This window comes from Cherax quadricarinatus, chromosome 43 (assembly GCF_038502225.1).
Source record: "Cherax quadricarinatus isolate ZL_2023a chromosome 43, ASM3850222v1, whole genome shotgun sequence".
In the NCBI taxonomy this organism is placed as follows: domain Eukaryota; kingdom Metazoa; phylum Arthropoda; class Malacostraca; order Decapoda; family Parastacidae; genus Cherax; species Cherax quadricarinatus.
Window position 1 is genome coordinate 18615252 of NC_091334.1, and position 13315 is coordinate 18628566.

General features: G+C 41.0%; 1 protein-coding gene across 1 annotated transcript; it reads left to right on the top strand.

The window, feature by feature from the left end:
* Window positions 1-1049: 1049 nt before the first annotated feature.
* On the top strand, window positions 1050-12006 carry Tps1 (Trehalose-6-phosphate synthase 1). Its single transcript, XM_053784427.2, has 4 exons — window positions 1050-1324; window positions 7942-8098; window positions 8732-8857; window positions 9105-12006. Exons 1-4 carry the CDS (start codon window positions 1224-1226, stop codon window positions 11247-11249), a joined length of 2529 nt encoding a protein of 842 aa, XP_053640402.1. The 5' UTR covers window positions 1050-1223; the 3' UTR covers window positions 11250-12006.
* The last annotated feature ends 1309 nt before the right edge of the window (window positions 12007-13315 follow it).

Consider the following 13315-nt stretch of genomic DNA (forward strand, 5'->3'; position numbering starts at 1 on the left):
TAGCATACATAGTCATCTCATGAAATGGGAAGTAGCGGAGTTACTGATCAAGGAGAATGATTTACTGAGACGTCAACGCCTGCAAATCTCAGTGATTTTTTTATTTTTAACACAATCATATAAAGCTCGGAGAGCTTTAGTACATCCATTATTCTCGTCAAACTGATTCTGCACGATGTAAATACTGCCAACAGGTGGCATAAGAGTGAAGCAGCACTGCATTGGCCTACTGGCCCATGCTAGACAGTCTTCTCAATTGCAAGCTCCACCCAGTCATCTCTGATAGGTGACCTTAATCTGTCTTTCCGAAGAGCACCAGACCTTTCTCTCCACTATATTATTTTATATATGTATCTTTGTATGAGGATCACTAAAGGTACTAGTGGGGAAATGTGTCTTTCAATGTGTTGAGTGTATGTATGTCTTATTCCCAGAAACTGACGGTATTAACATGTACATCATATCCAACCATTCTTAAGGCCACCCAGAGTTCTCGCGTCAGTGAGGCTACTTGGTCATTTATCCCATGAAGAAGACAAATATTTTCTTCGAAATATTGCCCAAGGATAACTCAAGAGAGCCAAGCAATGTAGTTTATTACAGTTGAGATGCGACCTACAACAGTCAACTAACTCTTCTGCTGCTCACCTTAACCCTGGGTGTGCAGTAAGTAAGTTTATTCAGGTATACACAAATACAGTTACATAGAATTATCATACATAGCAGCATATGTGTAGAGAACATGGGATAACCCAAAAACGTCAGACAGAGTGACTTATTTCCATTAGGGTCGATTGGATATAACGAAATCTGCACCAGATATCTCACCTCTCTCTGGGAATCGAGCCAGTGTCCCTTCGGTTGGAAGCCGAATGTCGAAATACAAGATGCCTCGCGTAAGCACCTGCATAATATTTTTTTTTTTTCGGTCAAACTGGTCTGCTTACGGCCACCCTCCGTCTCCCCTCCCTTGACGTGCTGGGGAATGGAGGGAGGGGAGAGGGGGAGGGGAGGAGGGGGAGGGGTGGCACGCACCAATATAAAGGCGGCACCAGACAGAGCCTCTAGATCAGTGAACACCCAGAAGGCTTGCTGGCAACTCTCCGAGAGGGATATGTGAAGCTTCCTCAAGTGGTGGCAGCACCGAGGAGAGACTTTTATCGTGCAAGTGAACTGAGGAAGTGTTTTATTATTGTTAAAGAAGACATTAAGTGTGACCAAACATGAAGGTACACTCGACGTCGCCCATGGTGGTGGTTGCCAACAGGTTGCCCTTCCGCCTCGGTACTGATCCCAAGACCGGGAAACTAATTAGACTGCAATGGTGAGTACATGTTTAACATTTGAATAAACTAATAAATATAAAATACAGTGCCAACTAGTTGATAAGCAAGACACATGTGCAACGGTTAGGTATCTTTATTCCGAAACGTTTCGCCTACACAGTAGGCTTCTTCAGTCGAATACAGGCAAGGCAGCAGAAGCAGTGTAGATGTAATCAGTTCGTCACCCTTGAAGACGCAGTTTTGAGGTGATCAGTCCCTCAGACTGGAGAAGAGTATTGTTCCATAGTCTGGAACAATGTTCCAGAGCAAAACTCTTTTCCAGGCTGAGGGACTGATCACCTCGAAACTACATCTTCAAGAGTAACGAAATAATTACATCAACTTTACACCTCTGCTGCTTCTAATCCCTCCTCTGTATTCGACTGAAGAAAGCTACTATGTAGGCGAAACGTTTCGGAATAAAGATACCTAACCGTTGCACATGTACACGTAATTAAGCTAGGGATGAGGGGATATGCACGAACTTATTCATTATGGACACCATGACTGTAGACGTTTGAGGTCTTTGACCCTTGAAAACGTCACCTTTTCAGCAAATCCGAAGTGTATGCGTTCTTATCATTTCCCTTAAGTTATCAGTAGTAATTTTGTATTAATGTTGGTATAATTACCGACAATATGTTAGGTAAAAGAACACAAGTGCAACCAATGTCACATTAGTTGCACATGTGTCCTCTTACCTAGTAGTAATTTTCCTGCTCACAACATAAGTGGGGATGTTTGCAATACAGCGAATAGAAACCTTGGCTTTATATCAAGAAGCATAATTAATAGGAGTCCTCGGGTTGTTCTTCAACTCTATACGTCGAAGATTGGGACACTTATGCAGCATATGGGAATCTTTATTCAGGAAACTTTTCGCCACACAGTGGCTTCATCAGTTCAATACAAAGAGGAAGCCGTAAGGAGAGGAGGAGTCTGAGGTAATCAGTCCCTCAGCCTGGAGTCGATGTGTTCAGTCCATCAATCTTGTAGAATGTACAGCATAGGGCCGTAGACGTGGCTTATATACTGTAGTGAGGTGAAGCAGGCGGAGGCGGGGTCATAGTGGTACCACCACAAAAAATTCTTAAACACTTGTTCAACCTTTGGACGAAGACCTACTTCGACTAGTGGATGGTACCACTATGACCCCGCCTCCACCTGCTTCACGTCACCTCACTCCAGTATATAAGCCACGTCTACGGCCCTATGCTGTACATTCTACAAGATTGATGGACTGAACACATCGACTCCAGGCTGAGGGACTGATTACCTCATACTCCTCCTCTCCTTACGGCTTCCTCTTTGTATTGGACTGATGAAGCCACTGTGTGGCGAAACGTTTCCTGAATAAAGATTCCCATATGCTGCATAAGTGTCCCAATCTTCAACTTGTCGGTTTTTCAAACCATTCATCACAACTCTATACGTCCTTGGTTAGGCCTCATTTAGATTATGCTGCAGTTTTGGTCACCGTATTACAGAATGGATATAAATGATCTGGAAAACATACAAAGGAGGATGACAAAGTTGATCCCATGTATCAGAAATCTTCCCAATGAGGATAGACTGAGGCCCTGAATCTGCACTCTCTAGAAAGGCGTAGAATTAGGGAGGATGTGATTGAGGTGTATAAATGGAAAACAGGAATAAATAGAGGGGATGTAAATAGCGTGCTAAAAATATCTAGCCTGGACAGGACTCGCAGCAATGGTTTTAAGTTGGAAAAATTCAGATTCAGGAAGGATGTAGGAAAGCACTGGTTTGGTAATAGAGTTGTGGACGAGTGGAACAAACTCCCCAGTACCGTCATAGAAGCTAAAACGTTGTAGTTTTAAAAATAGGTTTGATAAATACATGAGTGGATGCGGGTGGGTGTGAGTTGGACCTGACTAGCTTGTGCTATTAGGTCATATGCCGTGCTCCTTCCTTAAGTGAATGTGACCTGACCTAACTAGGTTGGGTCATTGGTTTAAGCCGGTAAAAGACTTGGACCTGCCTCGCATGGGCCAGTAGGCCTTCTGCAGTGTTCCTTCTTTCTTATGTTCTTATGAAAAATACACGTATGTACTGATCAAGGGAACGTTTCGCCCCGAGTTTGTGAAACGTTTTCTTAATAAATGTCCCGAGCAGTTCATACGTGTCTAATCTAGATCCTATCGGTATCACCATACTACTGCCATCGGATGTGTAATAATGGGGCGCTAGAGAGCACTCAGTTTTTTTTTTAGTGGGGAGATGGGAGGCAATCAAATTTAAATTATGGAAGTGGGGTATAAGTCCGACTGCCATGACTCGGCATTAAGTGGCACTACCCCCTCCCCTCTGCAAGGTGACTCACTTTATGGCACACTCCTTGATGGTGCTGGAACTGCAACTATTGTACCATATAAAGCAGGTTGCTGATATTGGAACTACGGTACCATGGATAACAGGGTGCTAGTGGTCAAACTACGGTACCATGGATAATAGTTGCTGGTGGTTGAACTACGATACCATGGATAGTAGTTGCTGGTGGTTGAACTACGGTACCATGGATAGTAGTTGCTGGTGGTTGAACTACGGTACCATGGGTAGTAGTTGCTGGTGGTTGAACTACGGTACCATGGATAGTAGTTGTTGGTGGTTGAACTACGGTACCATGGATAGTAGTTGTTGGTGGTTGAACTACGGTACCATGGATAATAGTTGCTGGTGGTTGAACTACGGTACCATGGATAGTAGTTGTTGGTGGTTGAACTACGGTACCATGGGTAGTAGAGTGCTAGTGGTTGAACTACGGTATCAGTGGTGCCAAGATGCTTTTGAGGTGCATCACATCAGTCGCAATATTCAAGGCAAAGTTTACTGAAGACTTTGGTAGGCTTTTTAACCTGAGATAAGGAAGGTTATCCAGTAAAGTCAGTGCGTCATCAGGGACTGTCTTTTTCCACCCTATAATAGTCTTCCTGAGGATGCCACCCACGGGTACCTATTTACTGTTATTTATATATATATATATATATATATATATATATATATATATATATATATATATATATATATATATATATATATATATATATATATATATATATATATATATATATATATATATATTGCTCTACATATTTCAGCAGCCAGTTATAAAAAGAAAGGAAATAATGGAAGCTCCATAGCGTAAATTCGGCAACAAGGAAGTGGTACTCTCACGAAGTTATTAATAAGTCCCAAATATTTTTTGTTGCGGTGTTGGTCAAGGTCACTTGATTGTTCCCAGTTTAGTCTAGGGTCAAGTTGCGCCCTGTATGACTATGTATGAATGAGTGTTTTTTCACACACACACACACACACACACACACACACACACACACACACACACACACACACACAGAGAGAAAGAGAGAGAGAGAGAGAGAGAGAGAGAGAGAGGAGGCCAGGAGCTGTGAATCGACCCCTGTAACCACAACTAGGTGAGTACACATAGACATACACCTCCCTTTGTATAAATTATTATTGTTATAATGGTCATAAAAACGCTAAACGAAATTGATAGTAACTAATGGTTAGTCCACTTATCACCCTCTTTTATTATTATTATTATTATTATTATTATTATTATTATTATTATTATTATTATTATGGTGACGATTACAGTAGCATTTAATACTGTTACAGTGCCGGTGGTCTGGTAACAGTATTTGGTTTAGAAAGACACGTAAGCAAACACTATAACATATTTATTAGAAAACGTTTCGGTCCTGGGACCTTGATCACTTCTAACATACAGAGGTAGGAAGACATTATATATAGGCGGAGAGTGAGGTGTGACGCACGTGACCTGAGGAATGTTGATAAATTAGACACATGTGCAACTCTTGGGTATCTTTATTGAGGAAACGTTTCGCCACACAGTGGCTTCATCAGTCCATACGTAGGAGAAACTTGAAGAACAGGAGGAGAATGAGGTAATCAGTCCCTCAACCTTGAGTCGATGTGTTCAGTCCATCAATCTTGAATAGAATACGCTGATATGCCGTATTCTATTCAAGATTGATGGACTGAACACATCGACTCAAGGTTGAGGGACTGATTACTTCATTCTCCTCCTCTCCTTACGCCTTCCTCTTTGTATTGGACTGATGAAGCCACTGTGTGGCGAAACGTTTCCTGAATAAAGATTCCCATATGCTGCATAAGTGTCTCAATCTTCAACATAGTATTTACCACTGTTACAGTGCTGGTGGTCTGGTAACATTGTATTTACCACTGTTACAGTGCTGGTGGTCTGGTAACATAGTATTTACTACTGTTACAGTGCTGGTGGTCTGATGACGTAATATTTACCACTGTTACAGTGCTGGTGGTCTGATGACGTAATATTTACCACTGTTACAGTGCTGGTGGTCTGATGACGTAATATTTACCACTGTTACAGTGCTGGTGGTCTGGTGACATAATATTTACTACTGTTACAGTGCTGGTGGTCTGATGACGTAATATTTACCACTGTTACAGTGCTGGTGGTCTGGTAACATAATATTTACTACTGTTACAGTGCTGGTGGTCTGGTAACATAATATTTACCACTGTTACAGTGCTGGTGGTCTGATGACGTAATATTTACCACTGTTACAGTGCTGGTGGTCTGGTAACATAATATTTACCACTGTTACAGTGCTGGTGGTCTGGTGACATAATATTTACCACTGTTACAGTGCTGGTGGTCTGATGACGTAATATTTACCACTGTTACAGTGCTGGTGGTCTGGTGACATAATATTTACCACTGTTACAGTGCTGGTGGTCTGGTAACATAATATTTACCACTGTTACAGTGCTGGTGGTCTGGTAACATAATATTTACCACTGTTACAGTGCTGGTGGTCTGGTAACATAATATTTACCACTGTTACAGTGCTGGTGGTCTGGTAACATAATATTTACCACTGTTACAGTGCTGGTGGTCTGATGACGTAATATTTACCACTGTTACAGTGCTGGTGGTCTGATGACGTAATATTTACCACTGTTACAGTGCTGGTGGTCTGGTAACAATATTTACCACTGTTACAGTGCTGGTGGTCTGGTGACGTAATATTTACCACTGTTACAGTGCTGGTGGTCTGATGACGTAATATTTACCACTGTTACAGTGCTGGTGGTCTGGTAACATAATATTTACCACTGTTACAGTGCTGGTGGTCTGGTAACATAATATTTACCACTGTTACAGTGCTGGTGGTCTGATGACATAATATTTACCACTGTTACAGTGCTGGTGGTCTGGTGACGTAATATTTACCACTGTTACAGTGCTGGTGGTCTGGTGACATAATATTTACCACTGTTACAGTGCTGGTGGTCTGGTAACATAATATTTACCACTGTTACAGTGCTGGTGGTCTGATGACATAATATTTACCACTGTTACAGTGCTGGTGGTCTGATGACGTAATATTTACCACTGTTACAGTGCTGGTGGTCTGGTAACAATATTTACCACTGTTACAGTGCTGGTGGTCTGGTGACGTAATATTTACCACTGTTACAGTGCTGGTGGTCTGATGACGTAATATTTACCACTGTTACAGTGCTGGTGGTCTGGTAACATAATATTTACCACTGTTACAGTGCTGGTGGTCTGGTAACATAATATTTACCACTGTTACAGTGCTGGTGGTCTGGTAACGTAATATTTACCACTGTTACAGTGCTGGTGGTCTGGTAACATAATATTTACCACTGTTACAGTGCTGGTGGTCTGGTAACGTAATATTTACCACTGTTACAGTGCTGGTGGTCTGGTGACATAATATTTACCACTGTTACAGTGCTGGTGGTCTGGTAACATAATATTTACCACTGTTACAGTGCTGGTGGTCTGGTAACATAATATTTACCACTGTTACAGTGCTGGTGGTCTGGTAACATAATATTTACCACTGTTACAGTGCTGGTGGTCTGGTAACGTAATATTTACCACTGTTACAGTGCTGGTGGTCTGGTAACATAATATTTACCACTGTTACAGTGCTGGTGGTCTGGTGACATAATATTTACCACTGTTACAGTGCTGGTGGTCTGGTAACATAATATTTACCACTGTTACAGTGCTGGTGGTCTGGTGACGTAATATTTACCACTGTTACAGTGCTGGTGGTCTGGTGACGTAATATTTACCACTGTTACAGTGCTGGTGGTCTGGTAACATAATATTTACCACTGTTACAGTGCTGGTGGTCTGGTGACGTAATATTTACCACTGTTACAGTGCTGGTGGTCTGGTAACATAATATTTACCACTGTTACAGTGCTGGTGGTCTGGTGACGTAATATTTACCACTGTTACAGTGCTGGTGGTCTGATGATGTAATATTTACCACTGTTACAGTGCTGGTGGTCTGGTGACGTAATATTTACCACTGTTACAGTGCTGGTGGTCTGGTGACGTAATATTTACCACTGTTACAGTGCTGGTGGTCTGGTGACGTAATATTTACCACTGTTACAGTGCTGGTGGTCTGGTGACATAATATTTACCACTGTTACAGTGCTGGTGGTCTGGTAACATAATATTTACCACTGTTACAGTGCTGGTGGTCTGGTAACATAATATTTACCACTGTTACAGTGCTGGTGGTCTGGTGACAGCTGTAGCACCCGTGGTGGTGGAAACTCAGGGACTCTGGGTGGGATGGTCTGGTCTCCACCTCGAGGATAATAATGTGGAAATTCCTGAAGCTGATCCTAATGACCAGACACCCACGGCAGGCCTGAAGAGCAGTCAGGTGAGATAAACTCCAATTTGATAGGTTTAAGGGCTATAAATGTACTTGAGTCATAAAGACCACAGTCTACTTTATACTAACATTGAAAATACTTTTAAATTTCAAAATAGGGATTAAACTATGTATATATTCGCTAAGATGTACAACTCATTGTCCATGTTTACGATTTGAGTTTTAATGTTCAGTTTTAGATGTATTATCTTATTTTTTATACTACTATGGTTAAAATAATTCAGATCAGTTAATGATTATGGTTATTATTATTACAATCAAAACTAAACGCTAAACCCACAAGGGCCATATAGCGCAGATCAATTAGCGAGTTTATATCTAAATATCATTCTAAGATTATCGCATGAAATATTTTTATATATGTTTATACTGTATTATTGTAATATTATTATCATTGCATTCGTGAGGGGAGGGAGGAGGGAGCTAAACCTGTTTGGGTCGTTATTTAGCGCCCGAAAGACGGGAAGGCAGTCAGGTTTCATCCCAAGTAGGGGAGATCAAGAGCCCCTCACGGACGTCGAGGCCCGTCAGGAGCTCTTGAAAAAATATATTGCAATCTACCATAAAAAATAAACAAAGATTTCACTCCGTAGTGTTAAAATTTACTTGTATTTACCTCAGGTGATTCCCGTGACAGTACACAAGAAGCTCTTTGATGACTACTATAATGGTTGTTGTAACGCTACCTTCTGGCCGCTCTTCCACTCTATGCCTGATCGTGCACTCTTCCAGGCTGACAAGTGGGAGGTGAGTGCACTCAACTAATGTCAGTCTAGCAGTGTCAGTCAAAAGGGTAGTTCATATTAAAAAAATATAATTACCATATTATTATTATTATTATTATTATTAGTTCAAGTGCTAGATATTGTTATTTAGCACTGCTCGAAAACGTAAGTTAGATCTGCATTGGTATTTAATGATAAATATGTAATTGCCCAAACATGGTTAGGGTGTGTAAGAATTGTGAAGTAAGCTGATTCATATGATGTTTCAGGCATACAGAGAGGTGAATGCAGAGTTTGCCCGGCTTACAGTTATGGCAGTGCAAAGACTGTCCGAGACTCACCCTGGATCTGTGCCTCTGGTTTGGCTCCACGACTACCATATGATGCTGGCAGCAAACACTATTCGTGAGAAATGTGATGAACTGAACTTACCCATCAAGATGGCATTTTTCCTTCATATTCCCTTCCCATCATGGGACATTGTGCGTCTCTTTCCCTGGGATGATGAACTACTTCAAGGCATCTTAGGATGCGACTCCATTGGCTTTCACATTGAAGATTATTGCCTTAACTTCATCGACTGCTGTCAGAGACGTCTTGGTTGTCGTGTTGACAGACAACAAATGTTAGTTGAACACAACTCCCGGACAGTAACCATCAATCCTCTACCTATTAGCATTCCTTATGACCGTTTTGTGGAATTGGCAGAGAAGGCACCACAGGTGGTGAAGAACAACCCTCATGAGCAGCTGCTGTTAGGAGTGGACCGTCTGGACTATACAAAGGGACTCGTTCATCGTATTAAAGCTTTCGAAACTCTTCTCAACAAACACCCAGAGTTGATTGAGCGTGTGACTTTCCTTCAGGTAGCAGTCCCATCACGCACAGATGTGAAAGAGTACCAAGAGCTGAAAGAAGAGCTTGATCAGATGATTGGCAGAATCAATGGCCAGTTCTCAACACCTAATTGGTCTCCGATACGCTATATCTATGGCTGTGTCTCACAAGATCAGCTAGCAGCCTTTTATCGTGACTCTTCTGTTGCAGTGGTGACGCCACTGAGAGATGGAATGAATCTTGTTGCTAAGGAATTTGTTGCATGTCAGACAGGTGAACCTGGGGTCCTCATTCTCTCTCCATTTGCTGGTGCTGGATCCTCAATGCATGAAGCTCTTCATGTTAATCCTTATGAGACTAATGAATTTGCCGACACAATTTATCGTGCCCTCACCATGCCCAAGGATGAACGTGAGTTGCGCATGAAACACTTGCGTCGCCGTGAGCGAGAATTTGATGTGAATTTCTGGCTCAGGTCATTTCTGAAAACAGTAGATTGTCTCAGCGATGAAGAAAAATCTGCAGCACTTGGTCGCTTACTCCCAATGAGAGAAGAAGATTTTACAGAATTTTTGGGTTCATATGTGACAGAATCATCACGTCTAGCATTGTTGATGGACTACGATGGTACTTTGGCACCCATTGCACCCCATCCTGACCTGGCTGAAATGCCAGCAGAAACACGGCGTGTCTTGGAACGCTTGGCACACATGCCTGATGTAAACATAGCCATCATATCGGGTCGCTCCATGGCTAATGTGCGGTCAATGGTTGGTATTGAAGGCATAACATATGCTGGTAATCATGGATTTGAAATCCTACACCCAGATGGCACCTTATTCATGCACCCTGTTCCTCATGAGTATGAAGTTCAACTTGAAGCCCTAAAGAAGCGTTTGGAGGAAATATGTGTAGAGGGTTCATGGGTCGAGAATAAGGGAACAGGCATTGCTTTTCACTACCGTGAGGTTCCAGGAGAAAAAGTGACAAGTCTCACAGCCGAGGCTCAGAAGGTATTTAAAGAGGTAGGCATACCCATACACGAGTCCCAGTGTGCCTTTGAAGCGCGGCCTCCAGTAACCTGGGACAAGGGTAGTGCTGCTATATACATTCTCCGTACTCTGTTTGGCCTTGACTGGTGTGATCGTGTGTCAACCATCTTCGCTGGTGATGACAAAACTGACGAAGATGCCATGAGATCGCTACAAGGAATGGCTGTCACCTTCCGAGTGACCAGATCTCAGAACCTAAGAACAGCAGCCATGCATCGACTTCCTTCAACAGATGCTGTTCTTTCTATGCTCAAGTGGATTGAGAGAAGATTAGGGTCTCGGTTGCCTCATGTCAATGGTGTGAGATCAAGAACAGCTAGTATGTCCAGTAATGGAAACAGGTCCCCACCCCACTCTCCCACTACACCCCACTGTCGTTCCCGCACTAACTCCAGATCTGAGCCCAGTAAGCAGATGATGCTGATTAATGATAAACTCTATCACCAGTACATTGCCAAACTAGCATCTCCTGCCAGAAGTGCAAGTAGATCTCCACCTCAATCTCCAACAAGGTCCACCATGTAAATTGTATCACTTATCTGTGCCTTCTATGTTAATCTGAGAACTTTATTTCACCCACCCTTGGCAGGTACCAGGGAAGGCAGTAGTTCCGGGCATACCCAGGTCTCGCTTCATGCAAGATAGGAACATATCTCTCATCCCCGCACCACTGTGGTGATTATCATCATAATTAAGCACTAAACCCACAAGGGTCATACAGACCACTGTGGTGAGCCTCGCAATTCTGGGTCTTTGTACAAATGTCTGCCCGTGGGCATCCTTTTTTTATACAAGGATTAACTCTAAGGCTTTCATATTTTAAGTAAACATTTTCAAATGTACAGTTTTTAAATAAACTACATATATACAGTATTTATGATTTTTTCAGGAAATGACATTTTAATTTTTTTTAAGTTGCATAAAGCTTTTACACTGTAGGTAATGGCCATGGGCAACATTATAGCCTACTCATATTTCATGCCTATTTTTCAGGTGTTATTTGTAAGTATATTATATCATTTGTAATATAGAACTTGCCTACTCACATTTCATGCCTATTTTTTAAGTGTTATTTGTAATATATTTTATAGAATGTCATTTGTAATATAGAAAGTGTATAGAATGACTGATGAGTGTGTTAATGTCTCGAACCCCTATATAATTATGTACATTTCCTGTGATAACCCAGTGTTGTGTTCTCGTGTGAACTTGATACCAACATGTGTGATTGTATAGCTTTAAACAGACCTTTATAAATTGTTTAATAAAGTCAGTCCAAAACTTTCAGCCTTTCTTTTCCCCTAGTGCATATTATTATTACAACCAACACTAAGTGCTAAACCCACAAGGGTCATACAGCACTGCAGGGCAGGTTGTGCTAAAGATGTAATACATGAAGATTAGATACCAGCGAGGGTTAGGAGTATGCTAGAGGCATCCCTATTGCATAGTTTCCTAAGCATTCCATTTTGTAATAAATTGTGGAATATATTTCTACAGAATGGTGAAAAGAATTATAAAAGTTAAACATAAAAAGACCAGAGATTGGTATGTTGAAAGATATTCAGCATATGTAATATTTTTTGATCTGTTATGCAGTAACCTCGAATGTAACCATACCAATAAGAAAATTGCAATATATCAGACCAAACTTACGTATTACTGAAAAATGCTTTGGTGATACTGGCACACTTATTATCTCAATTTCCTTATTATAACATTTATGAGGGAGTGCTAAGCCCTTATGGGTCATACGGAGCCTGGAGAATTGGAGGCACTCAGGCTCAACTGAAAGGTGGGGCAGGTCCAGTTCCTTGGATCAAGAGCCCTTCACTGACATCAAGGAATCTCTTGAAACACATCTGATTACCTCCCATTCCCTAGTTGCTATGTAACTCTTCCAGGTTATGCTGCCCCACAAATATACATTCAATAATAATACACCTATTGTATTACCACTCATATCTAGTATGTGTATATTTTTAAAGACAGATCTTAAGTGTAATCTTACACATGCCTTTAAAATGTTTAGAAATCTGCAAAACAATTCACACTTTTATTTTACAGTGAAAGTACAAAATAAATTATAATCATGAAAAAAAATTTAGCCAGTAAGATTAATAAGGTAAAAGGAAAATAAGAAAAAATGGTCTTGAGCAAACAACATCGGCCAAAAAAAAAAATGTTGGTCACAGTTAATGAAAAAACCAGTGTCATTTAGGAAGTCAAATTGTCTGCAGCAACAGTTCAGCTGTTGGAGTGGACAAAACAAGCACGTCAAGGTGTTGGAGGCTTAGAAAATACTGTATTAGATGGCACTTAAAAGGATAATAAAATCATGAAATATAAATATGTAAATAAATGTATTTATTTAACATATGTTTAATTCAAATCTAGAATATTTTCAATACAAGATTAAAATAGTTCAGTCCTTTACTTGACTTTTTTTTATTCCTCCTTGTATGGAAGATTCACAACTAATCCACAATTTAAAGATGAAACCTTTGACAACATTTTTGTCTTATGTGAACCAATATCATAGTTCAGCCGCTCTCACTAGTGGAAGTAGTCGAAGTTGATTGCAGGTCTGT